Below are 16411 nucleotides of genomic sequence, written 5' to 3'. Positions count from 1 at the left end.
ACATCACACTTGATTTTCAAATTCTTTCTAAAATTCATTTCTTTCAGGTGCCTTTAGAGTATGCCGAATTCTGTATACACTGTAACAGATATATTGATCCTTGTTATTTATGAATATTCTAGAACAATTTTACAGAATGCAATATGTAGTAATTTATAATTTTGCTGAAGCACAAATAGAAATTGTATTATTCAAAAAGTGTGAATGTATAACAATAGTTATAGGAAATATAGTTAGTGAGAGCCAGGTTTCTCGCTGTCAGGGAAAGAAGTTATAAATAAGCAGATCTATTGGTGCTAGATTAGACTCACAAGTTATCAGTCACTATGACAGCATTGTTTTTGTTGTTGGTCATTAAAAAAAATGTAGACAGATACAGGAATACAGATGCATACATACACATGTTAGTATACATAAGTATCTTTCCAAGCTCTGTCCACTGAGAGGGCTTAGAAGCAGTGATATTCTAGTAACAATTAGCATTATCTAGGTCCCAGATCTTGTCTTCTAAATACCATTTTTAAGTAAAACAAATCAGGCTCTTTGGAGAAGTGGCTGATTCCAGGGGTTGGGCAGGGAAAATACAAGATGTGCCTGGACTATCCTCGCCTACATGAAAGAGCTCCCAATGGGGAAAACCATAAAAATTTGAGCAACAAAGTAAATAATGATATTGTGAGATTATAACCCATATAAAATAAATATCCATGAGTTCATACTGAAACAGATGACTGAATTACAAGTAAACAAAGGAGAAGAAACAACTCTTCTTTTTTTTCTTTTTTTTTTTTTTGGCTGCACTGTGAGGCTTGTAGGATCTTAGTTCCCCGACCAGGGATCAAACCCAGGCCCCCTGCATTGGAAACGTGGAGTCTTAACCACTGGACCGCCCGGGAATTCCCAAGACAACTCGTCTTCAGGAAGAATCCCAATTCATAAACGTAGAAGGAATGAAAGAAATAGAAAATCACCACCAGGACAACCTAATAATAATCACTGCAGGCAAGATCCACTGATGAACAGTACTCAACTCAGCCGGCAAAGGTCTAAGGAGAAAAAGTATCTGCATAGCCTCAAAGTATCTCCCTCCAAATATTTATTAATTACAAAGGGGAAAATAGTAACTCTGTAGTAGAGAAATATGGTGATCAAGGATAATATCTTAAATAAGTGATGAAAGATAACACCCCCAGTAAAAAGACACATCAATACCATGTTGAAACGATGCACTGAGAAGGGCCCATCACCTCTGTGGTCTTCTTCCCCAAATCCATGACCTCAATCTAATTATGAAAAACATCACACAAACATGAATTGAAGGGCATTCTATGAATTATCTGACCAGTGCTCTTCAAAACTGTCAAGGTCATGAAAAAATAGCAAAGACTGAGGAACTGTCACTGACTGGGGAGATTGGGGAGATTAAAGTGACATCACAACTAAATAATACAGGATCCCAGACTGGATCCTTAAAAAACAAAGCAGTGATAAAACTGGTAAAATCCAAATAAAGTCTGTAACTAATAGTGCTGCACCAATGTTGATTTCTTAGTTTTGATAACTGTACCATGGTATGTAAGAGGTTAACATTAGGTGAAGCTATTCGGGTACTCTATACTATCTTTGCAACTCTTCACGTCTGAAGTTATTTTAAAACAAGAAGTTTTTTTTAAAAGCCAGTATGCTAGATGACATCATAAAGCTAGTGAATGAACCTGGCTGACCATTTAGCACTGACTACTTAAAATATCTTTGTCCATTTTCTATTTATTACTCAACAAAGCACATGCCATAATTCTCAGGTTAAAAATCTCAGTCATACTTTACTAAATTTAATGGGTAAATTACATGTTAAGACAGCTTTCTGAAGGTCTTGGGATATACTCTAGTGAATCTTACGCATTTACAAATGTAAAAACAGAAGAAAAAATACTGCAAGAAGATATCCCCAAATGCCAACCTAGCTTATGTTAGGGTAACAGGATTGATTATGAATTTTTTTTCCCTTCATTTTCTAAATTTTCTGAAACAAGGTTGGGTAATTTTATAATTTAAAAATTAAATTTAAAAATATAATTTATTAAAAGATATATAGATAGTTTAAAGCTACATTTAGCAACATACTGTTAGTCTTTCAACTAGTTAATAAGAAAAAAGTGATTTCTCTATGTCTTGTCAATTTAGGAACGTAGTGTATTGAAAAAGAGGTTAAAATGTTTTTTAAAAACTGAGAGTGGAGGCTGGAGATAAACAGGAAGGACTAAAGAATGACTGAGAATTGAAACCTTGTTCTTATGTTTTCTGTAAATTCCAGAAAAAGGAATCACAAATCAGTACTTATGAAGGGGCACTTCATTTCACAAAGAGAGTTTCATTCATCAAATATTTAAATAGCGACTAGATATCTGGTATTAGAAGTTACTACGCACAGAAAATACAGAGGTGAACAACACAAACACACTGAAAATGCCAGGTGGTGCTAAATTCTAAGAAGAGATTTGAAATCAGGTGGTGATAATGGGTAACTGTAGTGGCAGGTTTACATTAGATGCTCAAAGACAGCCTCTCTAAGGAAGTAAAATTTAAACTGAGATTGAGTGACAGCAAAAGTCAGTAATGTGACAATAACGAACAAAAGGATTACAGACAGCAGAAAGAGTGTCAAGGTCCTAAGGTTCAATTGATCTTGATATTTTGAAGGTAAAAAGAAGGCAAGATGCCAATTCAGTGGGAAAAGAATAGTTTTTTCAACAAATGGTGCTGGGACAACTGGGTATCCACATATAAAAAGAATGAAATTGGAACCCCACCTCACACCACATACAAAAATTAACTCAAAATGGATCATATACCTAAATGTAAGAGCTAAAACTCTTAGAAGAAAACGTAGATGTAAATCTTTGTGACTTTGGGTTAGGCCAGGGGTCCCCAACCCCCAGGCCATGGGCCAGTAGCGGTCCACGGCCTGTTAGGAACCGTGTCGCACAGCAGGAGGTGAGCAGCAGGCGAGCGATCGAAGCTTCATCTGTCGCTCCCCATCGCTAGAATTATCGCCTGAACCATCCCCCACACCAACCCCACTCTGTGGAAAAACTGTCTTTCACGAAACCAGTCCCTGGTGCCAAAAAGGTCAGGGACTGCTGGGTTAGGCAACAGTTTCTTAGATATGACACCAAGAGCACCAGCAACAAAAGAAAAAATAGATATATTAAACTTCATCAAAATTTGAAACTTTTTTGCTGCAACCAACACTATCAAGAAAGTGAAAAGGAAATCCACAGAATGGGAGAGAATATTTACAAATCATATATCTCATAAGGGTCTAGTATCCAGAATATAATAAGAACTTGTACAACTAAGTAATAAAAAGACAAATAACCCAATTTTTAAAATGGGCAAAGAATCTTAATAGACTATTTCTTTAAGAAAGACATGCAAATGACCAGTAAGCCCATGAAAAGATGCTTAACATCTTTAGTCATTACACAAATGCAAACCAAAACCATGAGATACCACTTTACACTCACTAGGATGGCTATAATAAAAAAGACAATAAACAGTAAGTGTTAGCAAGGATGCGGGGAAACTGGAACACACTTGCATCAATGATAAAATGATGCAGCCTCTTCGGAAAACAGTTTGGTAGTTCCTCAAGAACTTAAATACATCATTTGTAGAGACATGGATGGACCCAGAGACTGTCGTACAGAGTGAAGTAAGTCAGAAAGAGAAAAACAAATATCGTATATGAACACATATATGTGGAATCTAGAAAAATGGTACAGATGAACCAGTCTGCAAGGCAGAAATAGAGACACAGATGTAGAGAACAAACGTATAGACACCAAGCGGGGAAAAGGTTGGGTGGGATGAATTGGGAGATTGGGATTGACATATATACACTAATATGTATAAAATAGATAACTAATGAAAACCTGCTGTATAGCACAGGGAACTCTACTTCATTTTGCTGTACAGTAGAAACTAACACAACATTGTAAAACAACTATACCCCAATTAAAAAAAAAAAAGAACTTAAATACAGAGTTACCATATGACCCAGTAATTCTACTCTTAGATATCTATCCAGGAGAAATTAAAACAGTTACCATATGACCCATCAATTCCATCCTATGTATATGGCCAAGAGAAGTGAAAACATACATCCACATAAAACTTGTACACAAATGTTCACAGCAGCATTATTTACAATAGCCAAAAAGCAGAAACAACTCAAATGTCCATTAACTGATGAATGGACAAAATGTGGTATATCCAACTAGAGAATATCATTCAGCCATAAAAAGGAATGAACTACTGATACATACAACACAGATGAACCTTGAAAGTATTAAGCTAAGTTTAAAAAGCCAGTCACATGAACTGAGAGAGTAGCATTGACGTATATACACTACCAAATGTAAACAAGATAGCTAGTGGGAAGCAGCTACATAGCACAGGGAGATCAGCTCGGTGCTTTGTGACCACCTAGAGGGGTGGGATAGGGAGGGTGGGAGGGAGGCTCAAGAGGGAGGGGAGGGCTTCCCTGGTGGCGCAGTGGTTAAGAATCCGCCTGCCAATGCAGGGGACACAGGTTCGAGCCCTGGTCCGGGAAGATCCCACATGCCGCGGAGCAACTAAGCCCGTGCGCCACAACTACTGAGCCTGCACTCTAGAGCTTGTGAGCCACAACTACTGAGCCCGTGTGCCACAACTACTGAAGCCCGCATGCCTAGAGCTCGTGCTCTGCAAGAGAAGCCACTGCAATGAGAAGCCCGCACACCACAACCAAGAGTAGCCCCCGCTCACTGCAACTAGAGAAAGCCCGCAAGCAGCAACGAAGACCCAACACAGCCAAAAATAAATAAATAAATTTAAAAAAAAAAAAAAAAAAAGAGGGAGGGGATATGGGGATATATGTATACGTATAGCTGATTCATTTTGCTATACAGCAGAAACTAACACAACGTTGTAAAGCAATTATACTCCAATAAAGATGTTAAAAAAAAAAAAAAAAGCCAGAAAATGTGGTCACAAAAGACCACATATTTTATTATTCCATTTTCTAAATGTCCAAAATAGGAAAATCCATAGAGACCAATAAGTAGATTAATGGTTGTTTAGGGCCTGGGAGACAGGGTAAGGATGGAGGTAAGTGGAGAGTGACAGTTAATGGGTGCAGGGTTCCTTTTAGAAGTTAAAATGTTCTAAAATTAGACTGCAATGATGACCATACAACCCTGTGAATATACTAAAAAACAGTAAATTGTACATTTTCAATGGTGAATTGTATGGTATGTGAATTCACATCTCAATAACGTTGTTAAAAAATATAAAAAGCTGAGCTTCCAGTAATGGAAGGCTAATTAATTAGCTAATTAATTAATTCAGATTAACCCTCTAAGGACAACTGAAAACTTGGATAAATTACATTAATTCTATGAATACTTACAGAGCATAAACCATGTTCACAGCATTGTTTTAGGCAATGAAACAGAAAATTGTTTTCTTAAAAATAGTAAAGAGCTGACATTCAGTGAGGAATATATGGCAAAAATCAAGAAGGCAAGAAAGATAAGCAATGCATCATCAGCACTCAAAGCCACTTTTGTCTTGAGGATATCTGCCAAACAGGAAGAATCGGCTGCAAAACTGACCTACTCTTTTAGCAGCTTCCTGAAGTGAGGATGATAAAAATAAATCTCTAGGTGGGGAATCTAATAAATCCTACCTCAACCTTCTCCTAGACTGGGACCTACGTCCTCAGGTAAGGATGAACCAAATTGCAGTCCAGTGCCAAGTCTTCTTGATTATCTAAGGAATCACAGGCCTTGAACTGGGCTAGATTAAGGTAATCTTGGACTAGTAGTAGCACCCTTCTAAGGGTGCCTGGCAGGAGTAATGAAAACTCTTGTCTGGAGAAAGGTATCTAACCTAGGCCTCAAAATTATTCCCTCAAATATCTTCTCAAATATAACATCAAACACTAACCAGAAACACAAAGGGGTAAGACACAATGAGTGAGAAACAGTAGAAACAGACACTAGAGACATACCCACAAAGACTTAAGACACTGGAATTATCAGACACATAAAAATAACAATGCTTACCCTGGTTAGAAAATTAAAAAACAAGTTTGAAAATATCAGCAGGGAATAAGAAACTAAAAAAGTGACACAGCAGACTTAAAAAAGACTTTCTAGAAATGAAAAAATACGATTACTGAAATTAAGAACTCATTTAGCAGCAGATTATTCATAGCTGAAGAGAGAAGTAGTGAACTGGAGAACCGTTCTAAAGAAATTATGCAGAATGTGATGGCGAGTGACAAAGAGATGAAAAATGTAGAAAGTGTAAGAGACAGAGGATACAGTCAGAAGATATAGTATGTCTACTAGAGTTCCATAAAGAGAAAAAGAGAAAGAAGCATACACAATATCTGAAGAAATAACAGCTTAAATTTTTACAAACTGGATGAAGGACAACCAATCCATAAATTCGAGATGCCCACAAATCTGAAGAATGATAAATTTTAAAAATCCATGCTTAGATACATCATATAAAACTGAAAAACAAACCAAAAAACCCAAACAAATAACAAACAAAAAACCCAAAGAAAAAGAAAACCTTAAGAGCAGATAGAGAGAGAAAAAAAAAAACTAGATTATCTTCAAAGGAGTTAGACTGACATTTGCCTTATCTATAGAAGCTAGAAGGCAAAGTAATGATTATCTCCCACTAAATGAAATCCTATATCCAGTGCCAACCTACAATCTTCTATCTGTTGAAACCATTCTTCAAGAGTAAAGAAATAAAGATTTTCAAAGAAAACACAAATCTGCACTATAGTAAAGTCTAAAGGGGGAAACAGACAGAAGGTCAGAAATACAAGTGGTAAATACATTGATAAATCAAAATTAATCCTGACCACATTAAATAAGGAAAGAAAAAAACATAGATCTAGCAGGACAAAAAGAAAGCCACATGTAAAACAACTGCTAACATATACTATAGGTCTCACCACATGCAGGCACTGTTGTAAGCTCTTCACATATTTTAATTCATTTAATCCTTACAAAAACATATAAAGTAGGTGGTATATTAGCCTGATATTAAGGAAGGGAAGACTGAAGCAAAGGGATATTAAAATCTGGCATATTTGAACAGATTGTGGTGGGCTCTAGAGAGCCTTGTGGTGGGCAATGTTCCATTTCTGGACCTGGACAGTGGTTATACAAGTGTTTGCTTCATAATTATTATACTATATTTACTTTATGCACTTTTCACATTACCATTACATTTCACAATAATAAATGATAAAAGAAATGAACAAAGTCAATGTGGCTGAACAGTAGTGATTGAAGGAAAAAATGGAAACAGAAAAATAGGCATACATTAGGAAATGAAATAAAAACATGATTCATAGCTACATATTTCAGTGTGATTCAAAGCTACATATTTCAGTGTGATTCAACTGTACATTATTATTCACAAACTTTGAACTTAAAGAATCAATAACTTTAGGGACTTCCCTGGTGGTCCAGTGAGTAAGACTCTGCGCTCCCAACGCAGGGGGCCCAGGTTTGATCCCTGGTTGGGGAACTAGATCCCGCATGCATGCCGCAACTGGGAGTTTGCATGCTGCAACTAAGAGTCCGCACGCTGCAACTAAGAAGTCCGCATGCTGCAACTAAAGATCCTGCATGCCATAACAAAGATCCCGTGTGCTGCAACTAAGACCCGGTGCAGCCAAAATAAATAAATAAATAAATATTAAAAAAAGAGAAACAAACAAACAGGCTTGCAGATATAGGAAAAAAAGGGATCAATGACTTTATTTAAGGGTTACCTGAATCATACACTGAGACAGGTATAACTACTTATAAGTAAAATAAAGTGGCAGTTTCCTATGTTATCTTTCAACTTTTTAGAACCATTTTTCTTTCTTATCATCGTGGTAGATTCTAATCTGGTAAAGATTTTCCTGCAAAGCATTTTATGTACAAAAGCTTACCTGACTTCTCAGATAAAGGGAAAAGTCTGGCCAAAAAGAGCTGAATTCGTCCACAGAAGACTGTATTCTGGGATTTTGATAATCTTCGTAGGAGATCTAACAACACATGGAAACGAAGGTTACACAGGTGAGATCATTCTATGTTTATTACAACCATACCCAAATTTCTTAACCAGTTTGTCAAAAGTATTTTCCTAAAGTAGTAGTTCTCAAAATGGGGGTAGAAACTATTTTTGTCACAAAAAGGCTCTAGAAAATTAGGAATAAAACTAAACAAGTTTAGCATGGGTAAGACGAGCTTTACTAAATTTTTTTGGTTTTCATTAAGTTTATACCCAGAACAGGAATAGTTTAATTTAAAGCAAATGATCAGTTTTAATAAGTCAGACTGCTATTTAAAAATGAAGATACAATCTACATTAAAAATTTTACCACTTGTGTTTAATTCCACCACCTGTTTTCCTGGCCACATTTACTTTTTAAAAAACAATCATTTACTGTTGAATTACTTACCATTGCACATACGTAGTAAATAATTTTTCCCAGCAGAATAGAATGTATTCTGAAATTAAGACAGAAATTATTACTATTGTTCTGAAGTTGTTGCACGTCCTTCAATAATAAGTCACAGGAAGTAAAATTTTAAAGAACACTACTATGCACTGAGAATCTACTATGCCACTTTCACTTTTTTCAAGCAAATAACATTTTTAACGAAATAAAAATATTTTCAAATATATAACAAAACACGATTCTAAGTAACTTTTAAACATGTAAAAGTGTGTGTTTTCAAGTTAATTGTATCTACTCAAATTTTGTACTTCCATTTTTTTCTCCGTATGACTCTTACTTGGCTTTTCCAAGAGAGCAGAATATTTAATTCTCATAGGGACAAACTTTTTGGCAATCAGCAATATTATAAATATAAGCAAAAAACAAAAAACAAAACAAACAACAACAAAAAAAACTACCCTCAGAACTCTGGATCTACAGAAAGATAATATTAGCAGAAAAAGAAACTAAGGTACTTACTGATTTCCAAGTAGCAACATTTTTTTCCACAAAAGTGAATATTGTGTCACACTGATCCAAAGGAAGGCAATCCAAAACATCTCCCAACAATACAAAAGGTGTAGATGCTGTACAAATACCTTCAAGTGGAGCACAAGCCAATTAAAAAGTTTAAAATACTGCTGAGTAAAACAGCCCATGCAAAATAATTTTGAAGAAAATATTAAAGGTATACTTTGTCAATCCTAACAAGGCTGTGAAAGACAAGAAACAGAAGCAACCTAAAGTCCCCAAACAGGATATACTTAAGTAAGTTTTGGTATGTGATGATGATAATCATTCTTGATACCACTTCTAGAGCATTTACTATATGTCAGGCACACTAAGTACTTTACATATACTAACACATGTAATCCTTATAACCCTATGAGGTAGATAACATTATCTCCAGTTTATAGAATGGGAAAACTGAGACACAGAGAAGTTAAATAACTTGCCCAAGATCATAGAGCCAGTAAGTGGTAGAGCTGGGATACGAACCCAGGCAGTCTGGCTCCACAGTCTGTTTTCTTCACCACTAAGCTATTCAAAAGAATATAACGCAGCCAATTAAAAACGATGGTTATGACGACTACAATAACTTGGAAAATGTTTATGATATAATGTCAAGTGAAAAAGGCAGGGTTCAAAACTGTATGGGTATTATGGTTATCACAATAAAATCTTTTAAAAAGACCAGAGAAACTAAAACCATATACCAAAATAAATGGTAGTTTTTTTAAAGTAGAAGAATTAGGACTAGTATGTTCCCTTCTCATATCCAAATGTTCTGTACTATTGCTAAAATTTAAGTTGTCTGTGATTTGAAAAGAACTACTTCAAAAAAGATAACAAAAAGATTTGATACTGATTTCAACTCATTAAACTTTTACAATAATACCATTGTTTCAAGGGAAAAAAGGGTAAAATAAAAAGTTGTTTATTTCTAAATTCAATCTTACTAAAGTAAAGCAATAAATTAAAGACTTTAAGGTCATCTAGGCTAGCTAAAAATACTTTTACCTCCCTGCTCATTCTTCCTTCTATTTTTACGTAATAGATACTAACACTTGTTAAGTGTTTAGGAAAAGTAGCCACTTCAGCATGGTATGTAAAAAAAAAAAAGTCCTGAGTGGGTACTATTAGCCCAAAATACTGCATTAACACAGTAGTCAGAAACAGGAAGTAGTATTTCCAGCTCTACTCTGCACTGGTAAGATCATATCTGGAATGTGATGTGAGGGATACTGCCTAGAACCAGGGAGGCATAAAGTAGCAAATTTCAACTCAATACAAAGGAAATCGCACCATCAGAACTATCTCACAGAAATCAAATAGTGAGCTCCATCAATGGGAGTACAGGCTGGATGACCACCTGCCAAGGACTTTACTGAGGGGAGACAGGATAGGCCAGAGGCAAGATTGGACCATATGACCTCTAAAGTCCTTTAACACTTAGATTTGTGATACTTTTATGTCCTGTATATCCAAGAGATTTGAGAGACATACTCCCTGCCCTTAGCGGAAGTATAGTTTGGCAAAAGTTAACTGACATTAATAACTATAGAAAATTGCCTAAATTCCACTCTCAAAGATTCTGATTCAGTAAAACAAAGCTAAAGCCTGGCAATCTCATTTGAGTGGCTTCCCTGGTGGCGCAGTGGTTAATAATCTGCCTGCCAATGCAGGGGACATGGGTTCGAGCCCTGGTCCAGGAAGATCCCACATGCCGCGGAGCAACTAAGCCCGTGCGCCACAACTACTGAGCCTGCGCTCTAGAGCCCACAAGCCACAACTACTGAAGCCTGCGTGCCTGGAGCTCAGGCTCCGCAACAAGAGAAGCCACTGCAATGAGAAGCCTGTGCACCGCAACGAAGAGTAGCCCCCGCTCTCCACAACTAGAGAAAAGCCCACGCGTAGCAACGAAGACCCAACGCAGCCAAAAATAAATGAATAAAAATAAATAAACAAAAGTCTCTTAAAACTATCCCCTACTGCCACTGCCCCATTTTAATTGTCCTCTACCTAGTTTTCCTGCCAGCAGTTTCTCCCAATCCAATGGCTCTTCCATAGGTCCTCTTTAGCATGGCACACAAAGCCCTTTACAAATGGCCCTAACCTACTCCTCCTGCTTCTTTTCTTCACCATTCTCATCATCCTCTCACCATTCTGCTCCACATTTTTTTAGTCATGCTGAACTAGGTCTTTATATAGCTATATCCTTGTTTCTGCCTGACAAATTACTCATCCCTCACATAGCTCTTATGTTACAGTTTCCTTTCTAAGACCATCCTGATTCCTTCAGACTCTGAAGTTTAGAGAATCACTTCAACCATACTTCATTCCTACTTCAATTCCCACCCCCCCACACCCCCCGCCCCAGTAAGACATTTAGACGTGTTTCCTCCATTAGCCACTAGGCTCCTTACAGGCAGCGAATATGTTTTATTTACCACTGAATCTCCCAAGGCCTAGCTCAGTACCAGGCACATAGTAGATGCTCAATAAATATTTACCTGATGAACAGAACAAGTGGAGAACAAAGAAAGTGCCAAAGTGTGCACTGTATACACGAGTGACAAGAAATACCTGTGAGCTAATTTCCATGGGACTTCTTGGCAAAGGGGGTAGGCAGAATTTTAAAAATGAACAAAATCAATTAGGTAGAGAGGTATGGGGAGAATAAGTTTTAAATAAACATGTCATGCCCAAGATTGCTTTAAAAAAAACAAAACAAACCCATACTTACCTTCAGTAACTCCCCCAATAGCAAGAGAAATAATAGCTAAAACGTTTTCACATGATGAATGATTTATCTACCAACAAAGGAGAAAACAACTTAATTTAGGAGCCAGACTTTAGATTAATTTGATAATAAGAAAAACATATCCTCTGACATTAAATTGATTATCACTAACACTGGATAAAGATATTTCTCACAGAAGATAAGATTACTTTCTAAGATGAAAATTTTAAAAATGAACAGTAATAACCCTAACTGTAGAAGTATATCAAATAATTAAACAGCAGGTGATTCACTTAAAATCCAAGTCTTAGGAAGATCGTTACATTAGCATGATTAAGGCTGTAAGCTAATCAACTACAGATGTGCTGAGGCCATAACTCACTCAATGGCACAGGACAAAGGCAGGGTCAGGGGAATTAATTGTACTGGTGCATCAATATGTCTGAGGGAGGGTTTTAATAGAAGAGAGGTGGTGCTTAGGTTTGATAACATCATAAAATCCAGCATTTATTGAGTGTACATGAAGTGCCGTTTCACACAACCACCATGAAAAGATGGTATTTCCCCTCTTACAAATGAAATTGAGGCTCAGAAAAGCAATGTAACTTGCCCAATGCCTGACAACAGGTGACTAGGTCTGAAGCAGAGGAAAGAATGAATTTGACATAGAATTGTCCAAAAGAAAGGGACACTGTTTTATGGCCACAGGAAAAGGGTCTAGCTTCTTGAGATCTAAGCTTTGCTAAACCAAGAATAAACTACTGAAACTTTTCCTTTCATTTGGGTGCTCCACTAATGGTAAATAAATTCAGATTTTTCATGTTTAGATCAAATTTCTCTACTGAAGTTGTATAGGCTCTTGTTATTTTTGCAGGCGAACTGATAAGGTGATGCCATAGGAAAATGAGGGCATGGAATCCCAGCTCCCATGCTGCACATCCTTGGACTAGACCTTTTATGCCACTACAAGATGTGTCACTGTTTATACAGCAAAGCGAGAGGGCTCACCTTCAAATTCTAGTTTTTGCTCAGGAAGACCTCTTATCAACTTTTCTTATACATATTCACTTGCAGAGGGCTCTACTCATTTATTAAACCAAACCCTTAAACAAGTCAAGCTGTGCTATTAAAACCCTTAATCCTTACACAACTCCTATACTAACTATGACCAAGTTAGGTTTCACAAAGTACCAAGTTCACTCTAGAAAAAATAGTCATGTTTAAATATCTATTCTAAGGATAAAAGCAAATTTAAAAATAATATTGATTTGCCAGCAAAATTCTAACGATAAATAAAGGAAAAACATACTTACAATTTCTTCTTCTAGAACACCTCTAAAAGCTTGGTCAAGGGTACATTTTTTTTCATTTTCACTATTAAAAACAAAAAACACCTGCATTTTTAAAGCAGCTCAGGGTAAGTATAAAGATTTCAGCGAGCCTATTTCATGGATATCAACGCCTTACCTTCCAGGTAACTGGCTGAAGGTATTCAACAAGGGCTTGATATTTTTGTTGTTCAGGGCCTCTCTGGTAGATTTCTAGAAAAATAAAAATAGCAAATAAGTGGAAAGATTTTGCTTATTATTTACTGAAAAGCATATCACTCATCAATAGTATGTCTAACTAAAAAATGTTTATACCTGGGAAAAATTACCTATGAGTCATTCTATCAGTAATTCTTATTCAAATGCCACTTACTGATATAGACTCATCACTTTAAGCCTTGCAAGAGCTCCCCAGCTAGACTTTCTCATTCCAGGTTTTTCCCTCCTACTTTCTCTTTAAATATCCCATTCATGAGTATCCTGCTTTTAAAAAAATAATCTCTAAGTGGCTCCTTATTTCGTAGCTTCCTCTAAACGTCCTTGATAATGTTATCCCACTCAAGCTATGCAACCTCATTTCCCAGTACCCCCTAACACGTACTCTCTATAGGGTCTAGCCATTTTCCCATCATTTTCTATCAAGCTCACTCTAGTGTATTCATTCCCATTATTCCTCCCACACGCTCACGCAAATTCTATCCATTCTTCAAGACCCATCAAAAGTCCTACCTCGGAAAAAAAAAAAAAAAAAAAAAGTCCTACCTCGTCTAGGTAGCTTGCACAGCACAGTCCCTGACACCAAGTAAACACTGATTGTCTTAAAGTAGTAAACCTGCTGGTTGTCTTAAAGTAGTCATAATTGAAAGACAAAAATACTGCCAAGTCATTCATTCTGTGAAAATTCACATACACTTGGAAAATCAATGTTACCTCACAGGAGTTACATTTTTACTGGAAAAGTCCATTCCTGACTCTGCCTGTGAATAGGCTGTGTAATCTTGGGCATACCCCCTTACCTCTGTGCTTCATTTTCCTCATGAGTTAAATATGAGGGTTGTTGTAGATCCTTACTACCAACAGCAGCAGTGGCATCACCTGAGAACTTGTTAGAAATGCAGAATCTCAGGCCCCATTCCAGACCTACTGAACCAGAATCTACATTTAACAAGATCTCCAGGAGATCCCACCCCATGCTCAAGCTTGAGAAGCACTGGGCTAGATGAGCTCCCATTAAATGGTCCCCTCCAGGACTAATATAACCTTGGATATTCCTAACAGTCACTCCTGGCAGAATTTCAGAGCACTAGGGACAAATACAGTCAAACAATTTAGTGATGGGCAACATAAAAAGAATACTGGGTCTGAATTCAGAGAAAACAGTGAAGTAAATCATTTAACTTTTGGAGTGGGGGGAGGCTGTCTCAGTTTCTATCTCATCTACCAGGGATAATAAAACAGCCTCCTTACAGTGTTATTCTAAGAGTTAAACAAGCTAACATGAAAACGCTCTGTAAAGTGTCTCCCAAATGCTTAAACTACTGTTCCCCAATGTGTAAGAACAAAATGACAGCTGACAACCCTTCCCAAGCTGACCTGTTTGTCCTGTCCCACTTAGGACCTTCCTCATCGATCTCTTAGGAATGAGATACAGAGGGTTAAAGGGTGGTGAATAAGCGGCCAGAACAACCACCTGGCAGCTTAGGAGGCGGGGCGGGAGCCGATTCTCTGGGCTGAAGTCGGTCCCGCCCACCCCCTTCAGCGAGCCCCCTTCCAGTTCTGGAGACACCTGCCCAGCTGAGAGAGCACTGCCGAGGAGCCGGACCCGAACAGAGGTAGTCTGCGGGTGACCCCTCCACGCAGGGCGCAGACACGCCCAGAACGCGGGGTCCTGGGACCCGCCGGAGGGAAGGTGGAGGCGGACCGCAGAGGACGCGCGGAAGAGACAGGTAATGCGCCTTTGCCACTTCCCAGCCCACGACGAGGCCGGGAGCCCGTCGCCGCGGCGCACACGCCTCTGTCCCCGCTTTACCCCAGAGCAAAATTCGAGTAATTTCAGGGAGAGGAGGGCAAAGACTAGCGCTGAGCCAGGGCCGCACCCACCCGCCTTCCGCTCACCGTGAACCGCGTCCGCGCTTCGGGCAAACTGAAGAGCGGCGGCGTAGGAGACATCTTCTCGGCCGCGCGTGCCCGCCACCGCGCCGCGGCGCCCGCCGATGACGTCAGGGCGGGAGCGAAGAGATTGCCGGCTCTGTGCACGGCTAGAGCGGCCTGTGAGCGCAGGGGCGGGCCCGGTGCGGGGGGGGGCGGTGGGAGCTTCTGTGGTGACCGAGGACGGGCGGGCGCTGGGAGCCGGAGTCAGCTGCTCAATCCCCGATCCGGGTTCGTGGGTAACCCTTGGGGTGACGGTAGATGTGTGGTCTTGTCCTGTAAGCGCTGCGGGTTGCAGGCCGGGACGCGCACTTTGGCGGTGGTTTTCCTGGTTTGGGGAAGCCTGGTGAAAGGCGGCTGGTTACGGCTCAAGGGGCCGCGAGGGAAGGTAACCGCCGCCAGAGAATCCAAGGCAGGAGGGTTATCCGGGAACGCTCCAGGCTGGGGAAGTGTCGGCAGTGGCCGTGCACCGCCGGACCAAAGTCCTTTTCGAGGAGTGGTCCCAGCTCCGGATTTGCGTTTCTGCCCTACAGTTCATGGGCCCTGTAGCTCAGGAGCAGTCTCCTCTTGTGAGGAATAGAAATAATGCTTATATCCTTGGGCTGTGGAGGAGCGTCAATGAAATCATGAATGCGCGTGTGGCTTGTATAGCAATGCAAGTATTATTATGAATGTTTGGGGATTAGTTAACTTTGCCGGCACATAGAGGGCTATACTGAAAGAGGAAGATCTTGGAGGAATGCAGTACTCGGCGCTGATTGGATAGCGGGTGGCGCCGGGCCAAGGGTTGGAGGCACCAGTTGCAAAACCTTGTCTTCTCAGCAGTTTCCTCCCTTGGCCAATGAGAGAGGCTTGGCCAACGAGAAGCCAAGTGGCAGTAACTTTTCAGTTGGAATTATGCTGTGGGCGAAGAAGCACCGACCCAAACACTTCCTACCAGCTCTTATTCACCTCCACGTGTACCTAAATGAAGAAAGCTAGGCACGCTTTACCTTGTTCCCTTCGTTGATATCCAGCGAGAATACAGGACACTAACAAAAAGACAGCTTTGCATAGTCTTGTCCCTAAGTGGGAATTGTGAACAGTGCTGGCTACCTGGAGAGTTGCAGGATTTTTAGAATCAAC

At 39.1% G+C, this 16411-nt stretch overlaps 1 protein-coding gene across 1 annotated transcript in view; it reads right to left on the bottom strand.

Annotated features, from left to right (window-relative positions):
- THOC1 (THO complex subunit 1) overlaps window positions 1-15351 on the bottom strand; it is a 41066-nt gene extending 25715 nt beyond the window's left edge. Inside the window, exons 1-7 of the mRNA XM_059895427.1 lie at window positions 15254-15351; window positions 13278-13351; window positions 13124-13184; window positions 11814-11880; window positions 9047-9165; window positions 8528-8576; window positions 8015-8110 (exon numbers count right to left, since the gene is read on the bottom strand). Coding sequence (XP_059751410.1) covers window positions 8015-8110; window positions 8528-8576; window positions 9047-9165; window positions 11814-11880; window positions 13124-13184; window positions 13278-13351; window positions 15254-15307 — 520 coding nt within the window. The 5' untranslated portion in view covers window positions 15308-15351. The remainder of the gene's footprint in view (window positions 1-8014; window positions 8111-8527; window positions 8577-9046; window positions 9166-11813; window positions 11881-13123; window positions 13185-13277; window positions 13352-15253) is intronic.
- Window positions 15352-16411: the final 1060 nt, after the last annotated feature.

Source organism: Balaenoptera ricei, chromosome 14 (genome assembly GCF_028023285.1).
Source record: "Balaenoptera ricei isolate mBalRic1 chromosome 14, mBalRic1.hap2, whole genome shotgun sequence".
NCBI classification, from domain to species: Eukaryota; Metazoa; Chordata; class Mammalia; order Artiodactyla; family Balaenopteridae; genus Balaenoptera; species Balaenoptera ricei.
The sequence above is the reverse complement of the archived record's forward strand: the minus strand, read 5'-3'. Positions and strand labels throughout refer to the sequence as shown.